At 46.7% G+C, this 24,035-nt stretch overlaps 1 protein-coding gene across 2 annotated transcripts in view; it reads left to right on the top strand.

Moving 5' to 3' along the window:
• The first annotated feature begins 2,134 nt into the window (after positions 1 to 2,134).
• OS9 (OS9 endoplasmic reticulum lectin) overlaps positions 2,135 to 24,035 on the top strand; it is a 72,401-nt gene continuing 50,500 nt past the window's right edge. For both annotated transcript variants that reach the window (XM_073663284.1, XM_073663282.1), the window contains exons 1-5: positions 2,135 to 2,394; positions 5,763 to 5,939; positions 6,058 to 6,121; positions 19,829 to 19,905; positions 21,181 to 21,279. In XM_073663284.1, coding sequence (XP_073519385.1) covers positions 2,242 to 2,394; positions 5,763 to 5,939; positions 6,058 to 6,121; positions 19,829 to 19,905; positions 21,181 to 21,279 — 570 coding nt within the window. In that variant the 5' untranslated portion in view covers positions 2,135 to 2,241. The remainder of the gene's footprint in view (positions 2,395 to 5,762; positions 5,940 to 6,057; positions 6,122 to 19,828; positions 19,906 to 21,180; positions 21,280 to 24,035) is intronic.

The raw sequence follows: 24,035 nt of genomic DNA, 5'->3' as shown, positions 1-24,035 counted from the left end.
TACGCTGCAAGAATTAATATTATGCAGATTTTAATCTGCTGCAAATCTGCAAGTAAAAATTAAGCAATGTGTGCATGAGACTTCAGGAATCTCATTCATTTTGCTTGTACTGTAAAACCTTGTATATTTTCCGTGCGCACATAGCCTTACAGTTAATTGAGGAGAGTCACAGAGACTGAATAATTTATATTATTGGGAGGTGGAGATTATAGTTAATGGGGGGCACAGTGCTGCTTATCACTTTATATTTTGATTGATGTGAGGCTAATAGTATATTAATGGTGGGGTACATATCTGTATTCAGGGGCGCAGTGTGGGGGAGACACGTGTATATACAATATATGTGACCTTGTTATTTTCTAGGCTGGAGATCATCGTGACAAGACGAGTCATGGCTGGGAGATGTTGACATGAACGTCTGACCAGATGGAGACGAAGCAGCAGAAACCGGCTCTGATCAGATGAGACGTCAGCGGTAAGTGCCTGGATGTAAATATTATTCTGTATCTGCACTGTGTGACTTGGAGTGATAATGTTATCTGTAAAATCTCTTAGGCTGCATTCTCACATTTGTGTGAAATGTCCGTGTGCTGCCAGATTTTTTTATAGGATGGTCTACGGACTCGTAGAGTTTTATAGATCCATTCACACATCCATGAAAATCACGGATCTGAGAATGAGATCTGTGAGGGTCAAAGAATGTCCTGTTCTGATCCGATTTTGAGGATCAGCATAAGACATGCTCAATGCGTCTGTAAAAGTGGGCAGCACACCGACACTGCACACAAAAGCAGGAATGTAGCCGTATTATGTATAGCACAGTCCCTTAGTATATAGTGTACTCACTTATTATGTATAACGCTGTCCTTAGTTACATACTTGTTGTTTCCTCTTTTATTATGTATAACACCCTCCCTTATTACCTACCATCCTCTCTAGTTATATATGATGCTGTCTCTTATTATATAGCTTCCTCTGCTGTTATGTACAGTACTGTCCCTTACATAGCATATTCTTGTTATTTTTGTCAGTCACAGCGCCCTCTTTTATTACATAGTCGTCTCTTGTTAGATATACAATGACTGCTGATGGAGCATCCGGTGACCAGAAGACCAGTTCATCAGCTCCTCCATCAGAAAAGAAGCTTTCCCATGCTCCATCAGCCATCATTGCATTATATATCTAACAAGAAAGGACGGTATGTAATAAAGAACAGAGCGCTATATTATCCGATATGTAAGGGATGGTGCTGTACATAACAAGAGAGGACACTGTGTAACACGGGACGGCAATATACATAATAAAGGAGGCTATGTAAGATATACCTATGTGTGACTATGTATATATATATTATCTGTAGCTTTGTCGCAATAAAAGGAGGGGGGGCACAGACACATTTGTTGCACAGGGGTCCCAAGCTGTCAGTGTCCGCCCCCCGAAGCAAACACGATGTCACTGTGATGATACAAAGATTGTTTCGGTTTTCAGTATAAAATGCTGCCAACTCTGCCCCATCCTGCCGTAAGAAACAAGCCCAGGGGCAGTTATGTAAGCTGCTGTGTCCCCAGTGCTACATTCTGCCATCACAGCCCCAGTCCAGGAGCGGCGCTGCATCCTGCAACTTCCGGCTGAAATGTCAGCTCACTTTACTGTCTGGGGAATATATACTGCTCCCTGCAGCTCGGTGTACAGAGCGCCCCCTAGTGACGATGCATTATCATCGCGTACAAGGTGTCACCGATTGGTGCCGGCCACAGACTGACTGCTGCTACCTCTGGCGTCTGTCGCTATAGTAACTGACAAACAGAAGGAAACGTTTCCGGTCACTGATTTGTCCACTGCAAGATTCGAAATTCTCCTAGCGCGAATGTTACGCTTCCCCCTGTCAGCCGCTTCCTATTGGTTCACGTCGCCGTGTGTCCTTGCCTATCAACGTCTCAGTCTTGGTGAGCCAAAACAAGCCCACGCCGGCTCTGCTTCAGCCTATCAGGAGTGACAGAGTGTAGTGATTGACAGGCCGTCTGACCAGTGCGCGCACAGAGTCATGCGCTTGTTCTCTTTATGGGCGGGACATAGATAAGGAAATGTTCTGTGAGAGGCTCACTGTGAAAGACACCTGTAAGGGCCAATAGGTGCCGCCTCTGTCACAGCTCTGACCAATCAGCACAGGGCAGATGGCGGTGGCCGGGGCATGGGAGTTTAGAGGAAGGTGCATGTTGTTGTGCTGAAGCGGCTGAGAAGATGGCGGTACCCGGGGCTTGTGCTGTGCTGCTCGGAGCTCTGTGGTTGTTGGTCGCGGTGACGTCGGCCTCCATAGGCTTCCTGAACCTAGAGGAGCTGACGGAGATGAAATACGGCATAGAGATCTTATCCGAACCGGTGATCAGAGGCCAGGTAATGCCGGAGGGAGCAGCTGTCACAGCCGGGCGGCGGGGTCTGCTGCACGTGTCCGTGCGTAGTGTGGGAGGATTGTGCCCTTGTACTGGTGTCTGCGGGCAGATGTTATGTGTTCAGGGGAGAGTGCAGCTCCGGGGGACCGCGTATCCGGTACCCCCCCGGCGATCCTTTACCCCCCCGCGGTGGGCCAGCTGGTCCGGCGTCCCTTTACCTCCCGCGCGGTGGGCCAGCTGGTCCGGCGTCCCTTTACCTCCCGCGCGGTGGGCCAGCTGGTCCGGCGTCCCTTTACCTCCCGCGCGGTGGGCCAGCTGGTCCGGCGTCCCTTTACCACCTCCCGCGCGGTGGGCCAGCTGGTCCGGCGTCCCTTTACCTCCTCCCGCGCGGTGGGCCAGCTGGTCCGGCGTCCCTTTACCTCCTCCCGCGCGGTGGGCCAGCTGGTCCGGCGTCCCTTTACCTCCTCCCGCGCGGTGGGCCAGCTGGTCCGGCGTCCCTTTACCTCCTCCCGCGCGGTGGGCCAGCTGGTCCGGCGTCCCTTTACCTCCTCCCGCGCGGTGGGCCAGCTGGTCCGGCGTCCCTTTACCTCCTCCCGCGCGGTGGGCCAGCTGGTCCGGCGTCCCTTTACCTCCTCCCGCGCGGTGGGCCAGCTGGTCCGGCGTCCCTTTACCTCCTCCCGCGCGGTGGGCCAGCTGGTCCGGCGTCCCTTTACCTCCTCCCGCGCGGTGGGCCAGCTGGTCCGGCGTCCCTTTACCTCCTCCCGCGCGGTGGGCCAGCTGGTCCGGCGTCCCTTTACCTCCTCCCGCGCGGTGGGCCAGCTGGTCCGGCGTCCCTTTACCTCCTCCCGCGCGGTGGGCCAGCTGGTCCGGCGTCCCTTTACCTCCTCCCGCGCGGTGGGCCAGCTGGTCCGGCGTCCCTTTACCTCCTCCCGCGCGGTGGGCCAGCTGGTCCGGCGTCCCTTTACCTCCTCCCGCGCGGTGGGCCAGCTGGTCCGGCGTCCCTTTACCTCCTCCCGCGCGGTGGGCCAGCTGGTCCGGCGTCCCTTTACCTCCTCCCGCGCGGTGGGCCAGCTGGTCCGGCGTCCGTTTCCCTCCTCCCGCGCGGTGGGCCAGCTGGTCCGGCGTCCGTTTCCCTCCTCCCGCGCGGTGGGCCAGCTGGTCCGGCGTCCGTTTCCCTCCTCCCGCGCGGTGGGCCAGCTGGTCCGGCGTCCGTTTCCCTCCTCCCGCGCGGTGGGCCAGCTGGTCCGGCGTCCGTTTCCCTCCTCCCGCGCGGTGGGCCAGCTGGTCCGGCGTCCGTTTCCCTCCTCCCGCGCGGTGGGCCAGCTGGTCCGGCGTCCGTTTCCCTCCTCCCGCGCGGTGGGCCAGCTGGTCCGGCGTCCGTTTCCCTCCTCCCGCGCGGTGGGCCAGCTGGTCCGGCGTCCGTTTCCCTCCTCCCGCGCGGTGGGCCAGCTGGTCCGGCGTCCGTTTCCCTCCTCCCGCGCGGTGGGCCAGCTGGTCCGGCGTCCGTTTCCCTCCTCCCGCGCGGTGGGCCAGCTGGTCCGGCGTCCGTTTCCCTCCTCCCGCGCGGTGGGCCAGCTGGCCCGGCGTCCGTTTCCCTCCTCCCGCGCGGTGGGCCAGCTGGCCCGGCGTCCCTTCTCCCCCCTCCCCTTTCTCCTTGCGGTGGGCCAGCTGGTCCGGCCCCCCTCCCCTTTCTCCTTGCGGTGGGCCAGCTGGTCCGGCCCCCCTCCCCTTTCCCCTTGCGGTGGGCCAGCTGATCCAGTGTCCCTGCTTCCCCCTAACCCCCCCTTTCCCTTTCTCCCCCTGCGGTGGGCCAGCTGGTCCGGCGTCTTTCCCCCTCTGCGCACCTGCGGTGCGCCTTCATGACTCCCCTTATGCGACAAAACATAATACAAATAATGTACATAAACATTTAAGCTGGGGCTGTGCGGTGCGACTCTGAAATTGTAGCGACACGTTGTTACTGTTGATGTAATGTCTTCCGATGGTGTTGTACTGCGACCTGCGTCATTTTGCAACACAGACTCACAAATGCCATGGCTGACCGGTCGCACACGACTCACTTGGCATAAACTTCAATGCGGTTGTGACGGTTCAGTAAAATAGTTACATCACAGCAAGTCTCACAAATGTTTTTGTAGCGCACTTTTTCAGAGACCGGCTGTGGTGCAACACTTGTGAGGTATAATAGGTTTCCTGGGCATCGTAATAATTAATTTCTATAGCACCGACATATTCTGCAGCACCTTACATTAGAGGGAACGTGTACTGGGGAAGTCAGACATTAGAGTAACATTCTATAATTACCAGGAGCAGTGAGGGCCCCAATCACAAGGTTACAGTCTGAGACGGGGAAAGAACAGGGGATATGTGCAAATGACAGCGGAATGACACTTCTTCCAGATACTAACACTGGAGAGTTATTAGGATCTCTTGTATATTCGTGGATCGAAGGACTAATGGGCAGGGATGGGTCCTGTTCTGCTATAGGACATGTGTACAATACCTGCCAATCATACATGCACCCCGACCTGGACAACCCCTGTAAAGCGTAAACGTTTTCTGACATCTGGTGCAGAGAAACTGTGAAGCAGCCACCCCTGATCTGACAGATGTCAGCACGTGCCTTATTAATTGATTGCATCAGACTGTTGCCTCGCAGTCCTGTCTGGTATACAGCAGCGTTCTGCAGCACCTGATGTCAGGAAAGCAGTGTGCAAACAGATTCAAGGTCGATTTTCTCCTACCATTAGTGCTGTGATCCACTAATAGTTTAAAAATCATAATTTATTGACCAGTGTATATTTTATTGGATATGTGTTCATGAAGCACAGGAGATACAATAAGCACTTGTTTATATGGGATAAGTATTCATTCCACTATACTTTTCTTAAATTCCAAGGTTCAGTGCTCATCTGACAACAAACCTATAATACCTTTTCATTAATTATCATTTTTTTTCATTCTTTCTGATCATTTCTTTTTATAGCCTCACCGCAGCTGCCAGCCTCCTTCTGGCGCGGATCCAGTCGGGCACCAGTCAGTTATAACATTGCTAAATAAAGTGCTGCTGGCTTTCCTGAAGGAATCTCTGAAACCAGTTGTAAACTAATAAATGCAGTCCTCAATGATAGAGCTGTGCCATAATTAGCATATATCACCCAGCATAGACAATGTCTGACAGCGCTGTGTGGACCCCAGTAATGACTAGAATGAGATCTGTGGGCCATGTTCCAACTCCTGCACAACTGCCGTAAGCAGCGTGAGTGCAGCGATGGGCACACGTTCCCGCTGTCACTACACTTACACTGTGTAATCTTTTTTTTTTTTTTTTAATATTTATCTATATATGTGGTCTCATTTTATGTCTTGCAGAGTAAAGCTGACAACATAGTCTCCATCGCCTCCAAGTACAAGCAGAATTATGAGTGTAAGCTTCCCGCGGTCGCTGTGCAATTCCAGCAGGAGAAGGACGACGACCCTCTTGGGTACTCGGGGCTTGGGATATCGGATCTTTTGAAGCCCATGGAGGCAGCACCGTGTCTAACAAAGGTAGAGATGACTGCACAGAAAGCGCTGTTATACCATCCTTCTATATAGTCACTCCTGCTAGGAGTCTTTATGATCATTAACCGCTGATGGTCTGCTGGTAAATCACTTTGTTTTTCAGACCAAAGACTGGTGGACGTACGAGTTCTGCTATGGAAAGCACATCCAGCAGTACCATATAGAAGGTGTGTTGGTGGATGCAGTGTATGGTATGATTTTATTCTTTGTGGTCAGTGACTCAGGAACCGTATGGCTCACAAGCCTCCCCCTGCCCGGTGGCCCTCCATAGGAGCACATGTATAGATAACCTGTCAGCTCTGCTTTGTAGGAGGTTGTGCTTGAGGAAAGGTCATTAGTCTTATGTATTAGTAGTGAGCACCGTAGCATCGAAAAAGACAACAAGAACAGTGAATCTCTTTAAAGAATTTTATTCTGATCCGGCATCAAGAGATAAGGAAAACTGATATCGTCCGACGTTTCGACAAACAGCTCGTCTTCAAGGACTTGTGTATAGTGAATCCGGGTGTGTGAAATGCCTGGACGACCACGTGTCACAGAGAGCAATTCTCTGACAAATAGTGTGGCCAAAGCCATTTCTGTAACTTGCTGTCATGTTGTGACTATTTAACCCTTTCACGCCATGGCCATTTTCTGTGTTTTCGTTTTTTTTTCCCCCTTTTTCCAAGAGCCATAGCTTTTTTTTTATTTTTAATTTTCCGTCAATATGGCCGTGTAAGGGACGAGTTATGCTTTTAAATGACACCGTTAATTCTTTCATATATTGTACTGGAAAGCGAATTCCAAAAGCGTTGAAAAATCCTGACTTTTTACGACTTGCTTGTCATGGTATCCTGCGAGTTACGTTGCGATCCTGTTGATCTGCATTACGCTACGATCTAGCAGAGGCATAGGGCGATCTTCGACTGCAAGGCCTGTGTTGAAGTCAAAGTTGGCTTGAAGCCCCAACCTAAAGTTTTAGCAAGTCATTCACCTGCAACTTGCATGGTAGTCTATGGCAAGTGAGGTACTTGTGACATGACACTAACAGCAGGAAATCAAATGCATTTTTAAACCTTTGTGACTCCATTTTGCAGTCGTAGTAATCCACATGTGGCAATTTTGACACCTTAAGAAAAATCGTTATATTTGATGACGGTCATCATGTAGCTCTAAAAGGATTGGGACCTCTGCCGTTCTTTGGATTGCAGTGTATTGACTCACTGGAACTATGTCTGAAACTGGACCCACACATCTACAGTGGTGGGGAAAACACAAAATTACTTACCGGTAATGTGTTTTTCCTGAACCCATGACAGCACCTACAACGAGAGAGGGGATCCGCCCTTCCAGGACAGGAAACCTAGAGAATAAAAGGGCGGCGCCTCTCTACCACCTCAGTTGTTTACAGAGCATGAGAGGACACTACTTAATAGTTATATATCCCATGATTTTTCCTTCTACACACCGCGTGAATCAAACACCATGAAGGAAATGAAGTGATCAACTTCTACCAGTGATGGGAGGGAATATAAGGATGCTGTCATGGGTTCAGGAAAAACACATTACCGGTAAGTAATTTAGTCTTATCCTATCACCCATGACAGCACCTACGAGAGATTTACAGAGAAAAAACGTTAAAGTTAGGGTGGGACCACATCCTGTAGAACAGTTTTCCTAAAGGAAAGGACAGCAGAAGATCCCAGATCAAGACTATAGTGTCTATAGAAGGTGCAAGGTGAAGACTGAATCGCAACCTTACATAATGCTTGATGGGGACATCCGCTTTCTTATTGTTCTGCCATGGATTTCCCGGATTAGCACAGAAAGTAGGGTGCACAATTTCCTGACTTCTATGGAAATTGGAAGCTATCTTTGGAAGATAAAGTAGCTCCGGAACCGACCCATCTTCTAGGATCTGTATAAACAAAGGATTAACCGAAAAAGCTTGAATGTCACTAACTTACCATGCTGAAGTCAGGGCCACCAGGATAATAGTCTTTATTGTGAAGACTCTGAATCCATGGGTTCAAGCGAAGGCTTGTTACAGCCTTAAGCACTGGATTCACATCCCAGGGTGCCATCTTTGGATTGAAAATGGGCCTAGATCCAAAGCTCACTTTCACATTCCTTGCTTATTCAATGAAGGTTGGACACTGTTCCAGTAGTCTACGGCTAAAAAGGTCCACTTGCAATTCTCTTCCTCTTTATATGAGGTGCTGTTAAAGATAAAAGGAAAGACTTCACCATTTGAACTGATTAGACATAAGTGCCATTAGGGATCTTGGCAGAGTTCCTCCATAATGGTTTATGTGAGATAAAGCTACTCTATTGTATGACAAGACCTTTGCATGGTGACCATGTATAGATGAATGGAGCTTTCTTATATACTGCCTAAAGCTTCTTTAGGTTAGAGGAACCGGGTCTTTAGAGGCAGCCCACGGGTGTGTACCTGTGACCATGCTACTACTGGAATGTAGGAGATTAGTTATTAACAGCAATATTGCCTTGTCCAGAGTTGTGGCCAGACTGCTTATTAATTTTGACATATAGCAGGACTCCTTATTCTACCTTGGGAGACAACAACTCTTACTCACTGCCCAGTGAGTTCTGCAGCACTCAACGGATCTGCCCATAATCCCGAAATGGTTGAGGTAAACTATTGTCAATGCCTCTTCCTTCGATATGAGAGTTGTCCTAACTACTATAATCCTCCATAAAGCCTTAAGGCTCATTAACATCTGAATGGAAGGACACAAACTGAAAGCCTAAATCCTCATTTTATGCCAAGAACTATTCTCAGGAAATTTGATGTTTCATGTGAATTGGAGCCTGATTGTATACCTCCTTAAACGCCTATACTACTATATTGCAATCTGGAACTGCAGATTTACTAGCAGTTCTTCTAGAGTCCATTTCCAATGATCTAACTCGCAGGAATCTCAACAGCCCCTTCGGGTTGTAGCAAACCCAGGTAGGACTGGGTTAAATAATAGCTTTACAGGTCTTGATTAGGGCCCCTGGAGAGCTAAGCACCAGAGCAGACTAGGCATTCACCTTAGTCAGACTGCTGGAGAGCAGAGCAGATGGTATGTGTCTTGGAGCTAATCAGAGACACTGGCCAGACTCCACAAGTATCAGTGGTTACCCTGGATAAATATTGTTTTGTTTGATCAAGCTGTGTTAGCTGAGCTGTTTGAGTAGTCAGGGTCTGTCCTATTTAGTCAGAGCTTGGACAAGACCAGAAATATTAATGTTTACGACTTCTGTGCAACCTGTAAAAAGCAAGAAAACTGCACTCGATTGGACCAAACCCACAATGGCTGTATGAGCACTACATGATGCTTCCTACCTTTTTAAGAGTGAAAACCTACAAGGTTTATTATTAACCTGCAAAACTAAGGAAGCGCTCTTATTGTCACCTGCCTCCAATCGGCATTCCACCGAGCCAGCTGAGCACCAGCCAGGAATACTGCTACCCTCTGTCTCAAAATAGAGGCTAGGATATTTTTCCCCCTGAATTCGGTAAACTTGCCATGCACAGTTTACAGTCGCTGAACTTTGTTTTGTCAGACATAAACTTAGTTGTGGAACCAGTACCTTTACAAAGAGGGACTGAGGCACAGACACCCTATAAAAGCACTACAAGGCACAGGGGCACCCTGAAGCACTGAGAGACACGATGAGGCCCCATTAGGTACTAAAAGGCACTGTGAAGCGCTATGAGGTACTAACGGGCGCTATACGGCACTATGAATGCACCATAAGGCACTATGATATGCTATGAGTCCCTATGATATGTTATGCTATGAAGAGCCATAAGGCGCTATGAAGTGCTATGAGGCACTATAAAGCACTGAGACGCTATACGGCACTACGATGTGCTTTGAGACACTATAATGTGCTATGAGGCACTGTGATGCGCTATGAGGCATTATGCTATGAGGCACTGTGATGTGCTATGAGTAATTATGCTATGTGCCATGAGGCACCACGCTATGATGTGCCATGAGGCACCATGCTATGGTGTACTAAGATGTACTATGAAGCGCTATGCTATGACGCGCGATGATGTGCCATGAGGTGCTGTGAGGCACTATGATGTGCTATAACGTGCTATGCTATGAGGCACTATGCTATGATGTGCCATGAGGCACTATGATGTGCTATGAGGCACTATGCTATGATGTGCCATGAGGCACTATGATGTGCTATGAAGCGCTATGCTATGAGGCACTATGCTATGATGTGCCATGAGGCACTATGATGTGCTATGAAGCGCTATGCTCTGAGGCACTAAGATGTGCTATGAGGCATTAAGATGTGGCATGAGGCACTATGATGTGCCCAGAGGTGCTGTGAGGCACTATGATGTGATATAAAGCGCTATGATGTGCTTTTTGTGAAGCGCAAAGATGCTCTGTGAGGCACTGCGCTCAGATTTTTATTTAAAAGAGCAATCCCTCTGAATGAAGGATAAACCTTTCCTTTGGGTGGTAAATCTCAATTGTCAGACTAGCCCCACCTGAAGGAGCCAACTGATGAGACGCAGCTGGACAGCAGACCTTCACAGAGACCATGTGCTGTATTAACACCATGTGCCGTCCTATTGATGGAGTAAACAGACTGGAGGACAACAGTAAAAACCTCAGTGTTAGTTTAACATTTACTGAGCAGATTGAGGCTCATTTTTGTGATAAATTCTGAAGGCCAATCATGAGGCTCTGTGCGGCCCAGACATGTGGCTAACTTTAGCCTAGAGGTCTAAGGTCCAGCTTCTGTCCTGAAGCCAAATTTAAAGCACGATGCCCTTGGCCCAGATGGGGTCCTACAGAGCGCACACACACCCATTTTTGAGTTTTGCGCTAACATCCTTCAGCCTTTCCTAGTAACCATAACAAGGAAAGGGCCCCATAAACAAGGTAAACATTCACGAAGATCACTCACCACCAGCTGTACGGATTCGGAGGCTGGAACGAGTCACAGGCCTGTTCCTCTCCACCCGTTCATGCCTGAGCAATACTGGGGTGGTCAATCCCAGGCAGGGGCGCCTCCAATAGTGCACCGATCAAAGCTGGAGCTGCTACCCCCAGGCAGGGGAGCAGCTCAACAGGTGCTCCCATTGATGTGCAGAGCTGGAGCTGCTGATCCCAGACAGGGGCGCAGTTCCACAGCAGCTTCTCCACTGATGCACGGAACTGGAGCTGCCGACCCCAGACAGGGGCGCAGGTCCACGGCTGCTCTCTCACTGACGTGCAGAGCTGGATTTGCCGCCCCAGATAGGGGCGCAGTTCCACAGCAGCTTTTCCGCTCAGTCATATCCGGATCTTCAACAGGTAAGCCTGTCTAAGGTTCTCCCATTGGGAATAATCTTCTCTTCTTTCTTCTGCCGCCGTTTTAACAAGGTTCCCCCTCAAGGACAGGAAACCAACTGAGGTGGTGGAGAGGCGCCGCCCTTTTATTCTGTAGGTTTCCTGTCCTGGAAGGGCGGATCCCCTCTCATATTGTAGGTGCTGTCATGGGTGATAGGATATTAAGTATTTGATACACTGCCGATTTTACAACGTTTCCCACCTACAAAGGATGGAGAGGTATGTAATTTTCTGTCAGACAGAATCTAAAAATAAAAAAACAGAAAATCACATTGTATGATTTTTTTACATAATTAATTTGCATTTTATTGCATGAAATAAGTATTTGATACAATCGAAAACAGACTAGGCCACTCCAGGACCTTGAAATGCTTCTTACAGAGCCACTCCTTAGTTGCCCTGGCTGTGTATTTCGGGTCATTGTCATGCTGGAAGACCCAGCCACTACCCATCTTCAATGCTCTTACTGAGGAAAGGAGGTTGTTGGCCAAAATCGCACGATACATGCCCCCTTCCATCCTCCAATATGGTGCAGTCATCCTGTCTCCTTTACAGAAAAGCAACCCCAAAGTATGATCTTTCCCCCACCATGCTTCATGGTTGGGACTGTGTTCTTGGGGTTGTACTCCTCCTTCTTCCTCTTTTCTTCCTCCAAACATGTTGAGTTGAGACCAAAGCAGAACGTTCCATTACGTCCATCCGGACGGCACTATGGAGGTCGTCCTTCCTATTTTTTACAGGGACAGGAAATGTGAGAGGTTAAAAGCCCCTCCCACCACCCTCTCCTCAGTGTTTTTCCTGTCCCTGTAAAGGACAGGTGTGTGAGAGGAGAGCGCAGGAAGAAAAGACTTACTTGGGCCCAGGAGAATCGGCGGGGGTTCCTGCCTCTCCTTCCCCTGTCAAGAAGCCTGTTGGCAGATACCCCCCCCCCCCCCAAGGGGGGTAACTCTGCCATGTCCCAGTCAAGCGGAGGAGCTCCTGGGGTCTCGAGCCGCTTCCCCCAGAGTGGGGGCTCTCGGCTCGCGCCGGCCGGGGACGCCGCTCATATGCAGATAGCGGCCGGCGGAAGTTAGGCGCACTTCCGGTGACATCACCTGGGTGCGCGGACCATCCTCTTCCGGTCCCGGCGTGCGTTCCAGGGTGGAATGCAAGGCGGTTTGGAGACATAAGGACCAAGGTAGGATAAAAGCTACCTGGGGTCTGTTAAGGGGTGGGGGGGGGGGGGGAATCCCAGAATTAAGCTACACCATGGCGGATACAGCTAGGTCTGAGGCCCCAAAGGAGCAGTCCCTGGTGTCTGTGAGTAAAACACAGCGTATGAGGGGGCTGGGGGAGGGGGAGTATTAGTATAGAGACTAGTACACCTATATTGATATTAGGACATGGCAACACTTACCCCATCCAAGGAGAAAGGATCAGGGAAGCCTAGGAGATGTGCCATATGTAATAAGAAGCTTGGTGGCTCCGGCAAGCCTTTATGTACAACCTGCACCTCAAAGATCGTTAGGGAAGAAAGATCTACCCTTCTAACCAAAATGAGATCCATGATTAGAGAGGAGGTGCAGGCTTCAGTTTCCAGCCTAATTCCCGCTCCTACAACTCAGCCGGGTCCCCGTGCCAAACGACCCAGGTGGGAGATGGAAGCAAGTTCTGAAGATGTTCTCCCCCCTTCCTCGGATCCAGAGGAAGAAGGGGAGGTGGTGTCAGATACTCCAGAGATAGGGAAAAGATACTTATTTTTATCAGAATATACGGATAAACTCCTGAAGGCTGTAAGAAGTACCATGCAGGTTGAAGAAACCCAGAAGAATCAGTCTGTACAGTATTAGATGTTTCTCGGATTGCGGGTTCAGAGACAGTCTTTCCTGTAAACCACCATATCCGAGAGATGATCCTGGAGGAATGGGAAGAAGCAGAAAAAAGGCTGGTGGTGCCCCGCGATTTCAGGCTCCGACTCCCCTTTGAACCAGAGGACATCAGGACCTGGGATGAGGTTCCAAACATTAATGTTCCTGTGGCTAAGGTAGCCAAGAAGACATCCATTCCCTTTGAGGATTCATCAAGTCTAAAAGACCCGATAGATCGGAATGCGAATGGACTACTTAAAAGAGCCTGGGAAGCGTCGGCGGCAACAATGAAGTCAAACATATCTGCCACTTCAGTAGCAAGATCCATGTATCTGTGGATCGACCAACTGGAGGATCATATCAGAAATAAGACTCCTAGAGAGGACATAATAGATTCTCTACCATTGTTAAAATTGGCCACGGGGTTTATGGCAGATGCTTCCGCCGAGTCAGTCAGGTTCACGGCGTGCAACAACTTTGTCTAATGCAGCCCGGAGGACTATCTGGATGAAGGCGTGGTCGGGGGATGTTCAATCTAAATAAATTGTGCCATCCCATTTTCAGGTTTAATGGTATTCGGGCCAATCCTAGATGATATCTTGGAAAAGGCTTCTGATAAGAAAAAGGGATTCCCTGAAGAAAAACCTAAAAGATTTCAGCCCTTTCAGAAATCCCGCCCGCCCCAGAGACAGGAGTATCGAGGGAAGGGAAAAACTGGTAGATGGAGCTACTCTAAAGGGGGTAGAGGTAGAGCCCCTCTCTTTGGTTCCAGTTCTTAGTCCAAAAGGCAATGACGCCATGAACCTGGGGTGGCGTCTCAGTTACTTTGCCAGAAGTTGGGCAGGGATAACTCGGGACCCATGGGTTCTAAAAATAATTTCCCAGGGTTATTCCCTAGAATTTATTCAACCACCACCTGAAAGGTTCAGTTTAACAGACCCCCTCTCCCATTCTTTAAATGGTCCCTTGCAGACAGAAGAGGTTCAGGACCTCCTGGATTTGGGAGTCATAGTGCCGGTTCCCCTACAGGAGATAGGTCGAGGGCATTATTCAACATTGTTTACAATAAGGAAACTCTCGGGAAAGTCACGCACGATAATAAATTTAAAACCCCTGAACCACTGGATAAGGTACAAGCGTTTCAGAATGGAGTCGATAAAGACAACTATCGCGTTAATAGACAAAGATGCATTCGTGTATAATAGACTTAAAGAATGCGTATTACCATGTTCGCATTCACCCTCTTTGTCAAAAATTCCTCCGTTTTGCAGTAAGGGTTCAGGGAAGAACTTTTCAGTTTCAGTTCCTTCCTTTTGGCCTAGCGTCAGCGCCGAGAGTCTTCACAAAGCTGATTTCGGAGGTTGTTGCCTTCCTGAGGAAAAAGGACATCACCATAGTACCCTATCTGGACGACTTTCTTCTGATAGCCAGCTCAGAAGAAGAACTTCGGAGTCACCTGAACATAACCGCCACGACTCTTCAGGACTTAGGCTGGATTATCAACTTGCAAAAAATCGAATTTGATGCCGGGAACCAGGAAGATATTTTTGGGGGTACTTCTGGACTCCGAAGCAAGAATATCTGTCTTGCCAGAAGAGAAGCAGAGGGCGGTAAGGGACAGAGTATGGGGATTTCTAAAAGGACGGAAATCCATCAGGATGGCTATGAGGGTACTGGGCATCCTAACATCTTGCATCCGATGTGTCTGCTGGAGCCAATTCCACTCAAGGGATCTCCAGAGAGCAGTCTTATCCGCCTGGGACAGAAGGCAGGTAACCTCAGACAGAGAGATCTGCTTATCCCAAGAGTAAGGTGATCTCTAATTTGGTGGTTAAGACCAGAAAATCTGAAGAAGGGGATCCCGTGGATAACATCCCCTTGTGTCACCATTACTACCGACACAAGCAGGTCAGGATGGGGAGCACATCTACAAGGAGAATTTCTTCAGGGTTCTTGGCCAACAGAAATCCAGGAATGCTCATCAAATTACAGAGAGCTACGTGCGATCTGGGAGACGCTGAAGCGCACCAAAGCTCTGTTAAGGAATCAGCACGTGAAGATCTTGTCAGACAACATGACAGCAGTTTCCTTCCTACGACACCAGTTGGACCCAAGGCACCCAGCACTCCAGGACCTAACCACAAGGATTTTTTCCTGGGCGGAAAGAACGATCTGGTCCATTTCGGCGGTCCATCTAGCAGGAACCAGAAACATAATGGCAGACTATCTAAACAGACAGAAGAGCTTACCAACGGAATGGGAGCTAAACAGCGAGGTGTATCGGCAGTTGTCCGTTGGAGATTTCCCTAAATAGACCTTTTTGCAACAAGGAAAAATGCAAAGGTCAGAAGGTTTTTTTCCCTAAATCCAGCAGACAGACCAGAGGGTGTGGACGCCTTGAATCACAGCTGGAGCCTGAGTCCAGCCTATGCATTTCCCCCTATAGCATTAATATCACGGACTCTTCGGAAGATTCAGGAGGACCAAGCAGAAGTCCTCCTAATAGTACCCTATTGGCCGAAGAGGAGTTGGTTTTCCCCGCTGAAGAGGATGGCACAGGACGAACCCATTCTTCTGCCTTTGAGAGAGGACCTCCTCAACCAGGGCCCGGTGTTTCATCACGATCTGAAGAGACTCCAGCTATCAGCCTGGATCCTGAAAGGGAGATCCTAAAGGCTCGTGGTCTCTCGGACCAAGTAATATCCACGATGCAGGCAAGCAGAAAACCAGTCACCTCTGCAATCTATATGAAGATTTGGAGAAGGTTCTGTACTGAGAGTGGCAATGCAGAAATAGATTCCTAAAATATTAGATTTCCTTCATAGAATGGTAGAGTTGGAAGGGACCTCCTGGGTCATCTGGTCCAACCCCCTGCTCAAAGCAGGATTCACTAAATCATCTCAGACAGATGTCTGTCCAGCCTCTGTTTGAAGACGTCCATTGAAGGGGAACTCACCACCTCTCGTGGCAGCCTGTTCCACTCATTAATCACCCTAACTGTCAAAAAGTTTTTTCTAATATCTAATCTGTGTCTCCTCCCATTTAGTTTCATCCCGTTGCTTCTAGTCTTTCCCTGTGCAAATGAGAATAAAGATGATCCTTCTACAATGTGACAGCCCTTGACATATTTGTAGACAGCTATTAAGTCTCCTCTCAGTCTTCTTTTTTGCAAGCTAAACATTCCCAAATCCTGCAACCGTTCCTCATAGGACATGGTTTGCAGACCAGTCACCATTCTGGTCGCTCTTCTCTGAACTTGTTCCAGTTTGTCTATGTCTTTTTTAAAATGTGGTGCCCAAAACTGTACACAGTATTCCAGATGAGGTCTGACCAAAGAGGAGTAAAGACCGATAATGACTTCACGTGATCTAGACTGTATGCTTCTGTTAATACATCCCAGAATTGTATTTGCCTTTTTTGCTGCTGCATCACACTGTTGACTCATGTTCAGTCTATGATCTATTAGTATACCTAAGTCTTTTTCACATGTACTGTTGCTTAGCTCTATTCCTCCCATTCTGTATATGCTTTTTTCATTTTTATTGCCCAGATGTAGTACTTTGCATTTTTCCCTGATTAAAAACCATTCTGTTGGTTGCTGCCCACTGCTCCAGTTTATTTAGGTCTTTTTGAATCCTCTCTCTCTCTTCTCTAGTATTAGATATCCCTCCTAGCTTTGTGTCATCAGCAAATTTAATCAGTTTACCCTCAATTCCTTCATCTAAATCATTGATGAAGATGTTGAACAATACAGGTCCCAGGACAGAGCCCTGTGGTATCCCACTTGAGACATTCATCCAGCTGGATGTGAAGCCATTTACAACCACCCTTTGAGTCCGATCACTAAGCCAGTTATGAATCCACCTAACAGTTGCCTGGTCCATTGCATACTTGGTCATTTTTTCAATAAGGATGGTGTGAGATACTTTGTCAAATGCTTTGCTGAAGTCAAGATATACTATATCTACAGCATTTCCCTGATCCACCCAGTCAGTGATTCTGTCATAGAAGGAAATTAAGTTAGTCTGACATGACTTGTTAGTTACAAACCCATGCTGACTCTGGTTAATCACTTCATTCTTATCCAGGTACTTACATACATGATGTTTAATAATTTGTTCAAAGATCTTTCCTGGTATAGAAGTCAGACTCACCGGCCTATAGTTCCCTGGGTCCACCTTCTTCCCCTTTTTGAAGATAGGAACAACATTTGCTCTTCTCCAGTCTTCTGGGACTTCTCCTGTTCTCCAAGAATTTTCAAAGATTATGGAGAGTGGTTCTAAAATTTCTTCTACGATCTCCTTCAGTACTCTGGGGTGTAATTCATCTGGACCTGGAGACTTGAACTCATTTATGTTAGCTAAATATTCCCTCACAATCTTTCTGTTTACAGATAACTTGGATTCTTCTATTCCTTTAAAAGGACAGTGAAAATCAGTTGATGTTACATTTTCTTTCTGAGGCGGGATTTAATAAGGGGTTGAGACCCAGTACGCTGAAGGTTCAGGTTTCGGCCCTAACGGTATTTTTTGACTATCCCTTAGCCTCTGGATGGCTTTTAGGAATCTGACCACCCACGGATGAGATGCTAAGTCCCAGAATTAGGAAATGTCTTGCTCCCTGGGATCTAAACTTAGTCCTTAATGCTCTATGTAAACACCCGTAAGAGCCAGCGGAAGATATTTCTATTGCAAGTCTCTCACTCAAAACGGCTTTTCTAGTGGCGATAACTTCAGCGAAGAGAATAGGGATATACAGGACCTCTCTATTCAGGATCCTTATCTTCGTATCTTAGATGACCGTATAGTGCTTAGCTTTAACACAGCTTTTAGACCAAAGGTTGTCTCCACCAAAAATCTTAATTGGGAAGTAATTTTGCCCTATTTTGTCAAAACGCTAGGAACAGTCTCTCCATTCCTTGGATGTGAGATAGTCAGTCAGTAATTACCTTCAGGCGACTAAGGGTTGGAGACAGGACCAAAATTTATTTCTCCAATATGGGGGTAAGAATAGGGGGGGAAGCCTCAAAACAGACTATAGCCAGATGGATTACTTCTACTATCTCGGGGGGTCTATAGTTCAGAAAATAGATCTCCCCCCTATGGAATTGAAGGCCCATTCCACCAGAGCAGTTTCCACCTCTTGGGCAGATAGAGCAGGGGCTTTGGCGGAGCAAATCTGTAGTGCAGCCACATGGTCTAACATAAGCACCTTTTTGTAAACATTATAAGTTAGATGTTGTCTCAGGTCATCATTTAGGGTTCGGCCAAAAAAGTTTTACTGGCTGTGGTCCCTCCCTAGAGTTGCCATACTTTTGTATTCTCCATAGTGCCGTCAGGATGGACGTAATGGAAAACCGGAATTAGTCTTACCGGTAATTATGTTTCCAGCAGTCCATCCTGACGGCACAGTTAGTCCCTTCCCTTCTTGGTATATTGCAATGTACATCCTAAAATGTATAAAAATTAAAATAAACAAGATTTAGCATCCATCCAGTGTGGTACTTGAAAAAACACTGAGGAGAGGGTGGTGGGAGGGGCTTTTAACCTCTCACATTTCCTGTCCCTGTAAAGAATAGGAAGGACGACCTCCATAGTGCCGTCAGCATGGACTCCTGGAAACATTATTACCGGTAAGACTAATTCCGTTTTTTTTTTTTTTTTTGGGTATCATCTGGCCGCACGACGTTCTCCCATGCCTCCACTGGATCATCGAGATGGTCATTGGCGAACGTCAAACAGGCCTGGACATGTGCTGGCGTGAGCAGAGGGACCTTGTGTGCCCTGCAGGATTTTAATCCATGACGGCATAGTGTGTTACTAACAGTAATGTTTGAGACTCTGGTCCCAGCTCTCTTCAGGTCATTGACCAGGTCATCCCGTGTAGTTCTGGGCTGATTCCTGACCTTTCTTAGAATCATCCTTACCCCATGAGGCAAGATCTGGCATGGAGCCCCAGACCGAGGAAGATTGACAGTCATTTTGTGTTTCTTCCAACAGTTCTTGCCTTCTCACCAAGTTGCTTGACTATTGTGTTGAAGCCCATCCCAGCCTTGTGCAAGTCTACAATTTTGTCCCTGGTGTCCTTAGACAGCTGTTTGGTCTTGGCCATGGTGGAGTGGTTGGAGTGTGATTTGAGTGTGTGGACAGGTGTCTTTTAAACAGGTAACGAGTTCAAACAGGTGCAATTAATACAGGTAATGAGTGCGGAGTAGGAGAGCTTCTTAAAGAAAAACTAGCAGGAGTGTGAGAGCCAGAATTGTTGCCGGTTGGTAGGTGATCAAATACTTATTTCATGCAATTTGTATGATTTTTAAATAATTAATGTGATTTTCTAGTTTTTATTTTTACATTCTGTCTCTCACAGGTGAACAGTGTATCAAATACTCATTTTCCCCACTGTATATAACAAGACTCTGCCAAAAGTCCCATATGTGCGATCTGTGGTCCTTTAAATGATCCCTACCGCTAATGGGCGTCTGAAATTTCTGCAATCACCTAATGAATAGAGCCCCAATATAAAGCAGTTCATGTATCTTGTATTTATCTGCTGCTGTTCCTGTGTGAGTCTGGTATAGAATAATTGCCTTAACACGGACACTTATGATATATAGTCCAGAGTTCTGGGACCATTAACTTCAAGGACTTTTATGGTGTTTTTTTTTTTTTTTCTTTAGAGTCTGAAGTAAAGGGGGATATACTGTATCTGGGACACTATCTGTCCGAATTTGACTGGAATAATGAAACTGCAAAGGTCAGTTGTCGCGTCCCCCTCCACCCCCCCCCCCCCAAAAAAAAAAAAAAAAATAATTAAAAGGGTATGCATTAAAAATCAGCCTTTTGTTAATGATTTTTCTGAGTTTTTAGTGCTGAGTTGTGTAAAAAAAAAAAAAAAAGTTTTAGTCTACGTTTCCATGATGAGCTTTTGTTGCGTTTTTGATGATCCAGATTTTCTGCAGAATTTCTGCCCCTATTAAGTAAAACAGGTTACTTAAATTTTTTTGAAAATGCTCACCGTAAAAGAACTCATTGTGGGATTGTAGCCTTAAATTGGCCATACGGTTCCGGAGATATGAGCCTTTGTTTAGTTCCGCAAATCTTCAGCAGAAACTTCACATGTGAACATGCCAGGGTGTGTTCATTCCTTACATGCGTCCCCTCATATTAGAGAAAATCAACAATTTAGGGATGAGATCAGGGATGAAAAGTTATAGGGGTTTTCTACTGTAAAAAAAACTTTGCGCCCAATTGATTGCATACTTGTAAAACAAATGGAGACAGTATTTCCCCTTCTCAGGTCCAGCGTGAGCTCTCAGCCACTGCTCCAGTCTGTTTTGGCTGCAGTGGTGACATCACGTCTACAGCACACGACTGCTGCAGCCGATCACTGAGCTCAGCGGCTTGTGTCTACATCTGCAGAGCTGCTACTTTCACTGATTAGCTGTGTCCTGTAGACGTGACGTCAACGCTGCAGCCCAAACACAGCAGTGGCGGAGAGCCGGTATGTTAGACCTCGGCGGTGGACCGTATCTGAGTTTGTTTTACAAGTATGCACTCGCTTGGGCACAAATTTGTTGAAAGTGGAAAATTCCTTTAAGCTAACAGTCAGTATTTGTGATTGGCCAATCTGAGTGTACACCTATATCAATTCCCATCTCTGCATGTACAGTGAGATATAGCACCCTCGGGTTTGGGGGAAAAAAAATAAAATGTAAAAATAAGAATACCAGGGAAGAAGAGTTAATTCTATTTTATTACAATAATGCAGTCATTCCTGTAAGACGCCATTCCTATCTTCTGTAGGAGCTTAATGTTCCCACCTAGTGCGGTCTTGTTCGCTTTTATCCAGTTTTTTTCCTTTACACAGAGGAGCGCTGCTCTGCACATGATGTGACTAAACGTGACTGCTACTTTATTTACAGACACAACAATGGAAAATGTTTTTCAGGGTCATCATGTGGTAGAGTCTTCACTGTACATGTGTAGTATCTTTCATCCCTTTGCTGACTTGCAGTTCTCTTCTATTAAGGCATCAAAACACCACAGACTAAAGCGTTACCACAGCCAGATGTATGTGAACGGCTCCAAGTGTGATCTGAACGGCAAGCTGCGCGAAACCGAAGTCCGGGTAAGAATATGATTTGTGGGTTTGTCAGTGCTCCACTTAATGTGTAACCTGATGTAAGCGCTCGCGCAGACGACCATTTTAATCGGGACGAGTGCTCTCCGTGATTTTGACAGATCGCACTATTACCCATGTTATTCTATGGGACCATGCAGATGTCTGTTTTTTTTTTTTTTTTCCCACTCTGACTAGGTGGTCCTAGGGGAAAAAAAAAAAAAAAACGTGCACAATTTGCCTCCGAGAATCAGATGGCATTCGCCCAGTCATATCTATGGGTCCAATTGTCACGGATTGACCTAATGGAGAAGGTGGTGAAAATTTTTTTTTCTCTTCACCTCCAATAAAATCGATCTCACTATAATCAGTCTGATTAGCATAATCGGACCAATTTTTCTTGAATGGAGAGAAAACTGTCGTCTGCACCTGCCCTAATACACAATGTCGTGGAGATTTTTGTCTGTGCACAAGTAGTTTAGCCTCCATATTCATGTGGTTGTTAACCCTATAAGGTCACTGACAGGTTTTTTTTTTTTGCCTCCTTCCATGAGCCATAACACTTAACCATATAAAGTACTGCGAATGGGGGGAAAAAAAAAATCCAAGAGTGGTGGAATTTTTGAAAAGATGACTCTGTAGAGTCAGGATCCCATCGGAGTTTAGGTCATGTTCTTGCTGGTAGGTGAACATATACTTATAATATGACCTGTCACATGACTAAATGACATCATGGAAGGTCCTTTTACACCACCTCGAGCCGACGAAGACACCGGACGCACCGTACAGAAGACCGGGGGCCATCAGAAGGTAAGTATAATGTTGTTTTTTTTTTTTTTTTAAATTATTTTTTAGCTACAGGTACTATGGTACCTGGTCTGGAGGAGAGTCTCCTCTTCTCCAGACCCGGGTACCATCCGCGCATTGAATCTCTTAATATCCGCATGTGTACATGTACTCATGCGGATATTATATGATTAAATGCAAGTCAATGGCGGAAATTACGCCGTTTTTCCGCAAAATTAATGGACATGCTGCGGATTTTTCCATTGCAGACCTTCTACCAAGCGTTTTTTAAGCGTTTCTGCGGCGGAATTGCCGCTGCAGAAACGCTTAAGGCTGTGTGCCCACTATGCGTTTAGGTCAATTAGGATTACCATAATTTTTAATATTTGCCAAATGCCAGAATAATGAGAGAGAGAGATAATGTTTTAAGGTATTTTTATTACTTGCTGCAAAGTCAAAAGTTCACATACATTTCATTAGTATTTGGTACCATTGCCCTTAAACTGAATGACTTGGTTCAAACGTTTGGGATATCCTTCCACAAGCTTCTCACAATAGTTGGTCGGAATTTGGGCCCATTCCTCCTGACAAAACTGGTGTAACTGATCCAGGTTTGTAGGTCTCCTTGCTCGCACCTCCCTTTTCAGCTTTGCCCATAAATTTTCAATAGGATTGAGATCAGGCTTTGTGATGGCCACTCCAAAACGCTTCAACGGATCCCGGTGATTCTGAGATTGTTTTTTTCGTGACATATTGTACTTCATGTTAGTGGTAAAATTTCTTCGATATCACTTGCGTTTATTTGTGAAAAAAAACGAAAATTTGGTGAAAATTTTGCAATTTTCAAAATTTGAATTCAGAGAGATATGTCACACAAAATAGTTAATAAATAACATTTCCCACATGTCTACTTTATATCAGCACAATTTTATTTTGGAACCAACATTTTTTTTTTATTAGGGAGCTATAAGGGTTAAAATATGACCAGTGATTTCTCATTTTTACAACAACCTTTACAAACCATTTTTTTAGGGACCACATCACATTTGAAGTCACTTTTTGGTATTTTCTGTCATAAAGACCCCTCAAAGTGACACCATTCTAAAAACTGCACCCCTCAAGGTGCTCCAAACCACATTCAAGAAGTTTATTAACCCTTCAGGTGCTTCACAGGAATTTTTGGAATGTGGAAGAAAAAAATTAACATTTAACCTTTTTCACAAAAATGTCACTTTAGACCCAATTTTTTTTATTTTCGCAGGGGTAACAGGAAAAAATGGACCCCAAAATTTGTTGTGCAATTTCCCCTGAACACGCAGATACCCCATACCTGGGGAAAAAACACTGTTGGGGCGCACGGCAGAGCTCGGAAGAGAAGGAGCGCCATTTGACTTTTTGAATGTAAAATTTGCTTGAATAATTAGCGGACACCATGTTGCTTTTGGAGAGCCCCTGATGTGCCTAAACAGTGGAAACCCCCCACAAGTGACACCGTTTTGGAAATTAGACCCCTCAGGGAACTTATCTAATGTGTGGTGAGCATCTTGAACCCCCAGGTGCTTCACAGAAGTTTAGAACATTGAGCCGTAAAAATACAATTTTGATATTTTTCCCACAAAAAATGTTTTTCAGCCCCCAATTTTGCATTTTCATAAGGGTAACAGGAGAAATTGCACCATGCAGTTTGTTGTGCAATTTCTCCTGAGTAAGCAGATACCCCATATGTGGAGGCAAACCACTGTTTGGGCACACGGCAGGGTTCGGAAGGGAAGGAGCGCAATTTGACTTTTTGAATGTAAAATTTGCTTGAATAATTAGCGGACGCCATGTTGCATTTGGGGAGCCCCTGATGTGCCTGAATAGTGGAAACCCACCACAAGTGACACCATTTTGGAAACTAGACACCTCAGGGAACTTACCTAGATGTGTGGTGAGCACCTTGAACCCCCAAGTGCTTTGCAGAAGTTTATAACATTGAG

Source organism: Phyllobates terribilis, unplaced genomic scaffold, assembly GCF_046119375.1.
Source record: "Phyllobates terribilis strain yellow unplaced genomic scaffold, ASM4611937v1 Scaffold_2__4_contigs__length_985480577, whole genome shotgun sequence".
Classification (NCBI taxonomy): Eukaryota; Metazoa; Chordata; class Amphibia; order Anura; family Dendrobatidae; genus Phyllobates; species Phyllobates terribilis.
Note: the sequence above shows the minus strand (reverse complement) of the source record. Positions and strands in the feature narration are given on the sequence as shown.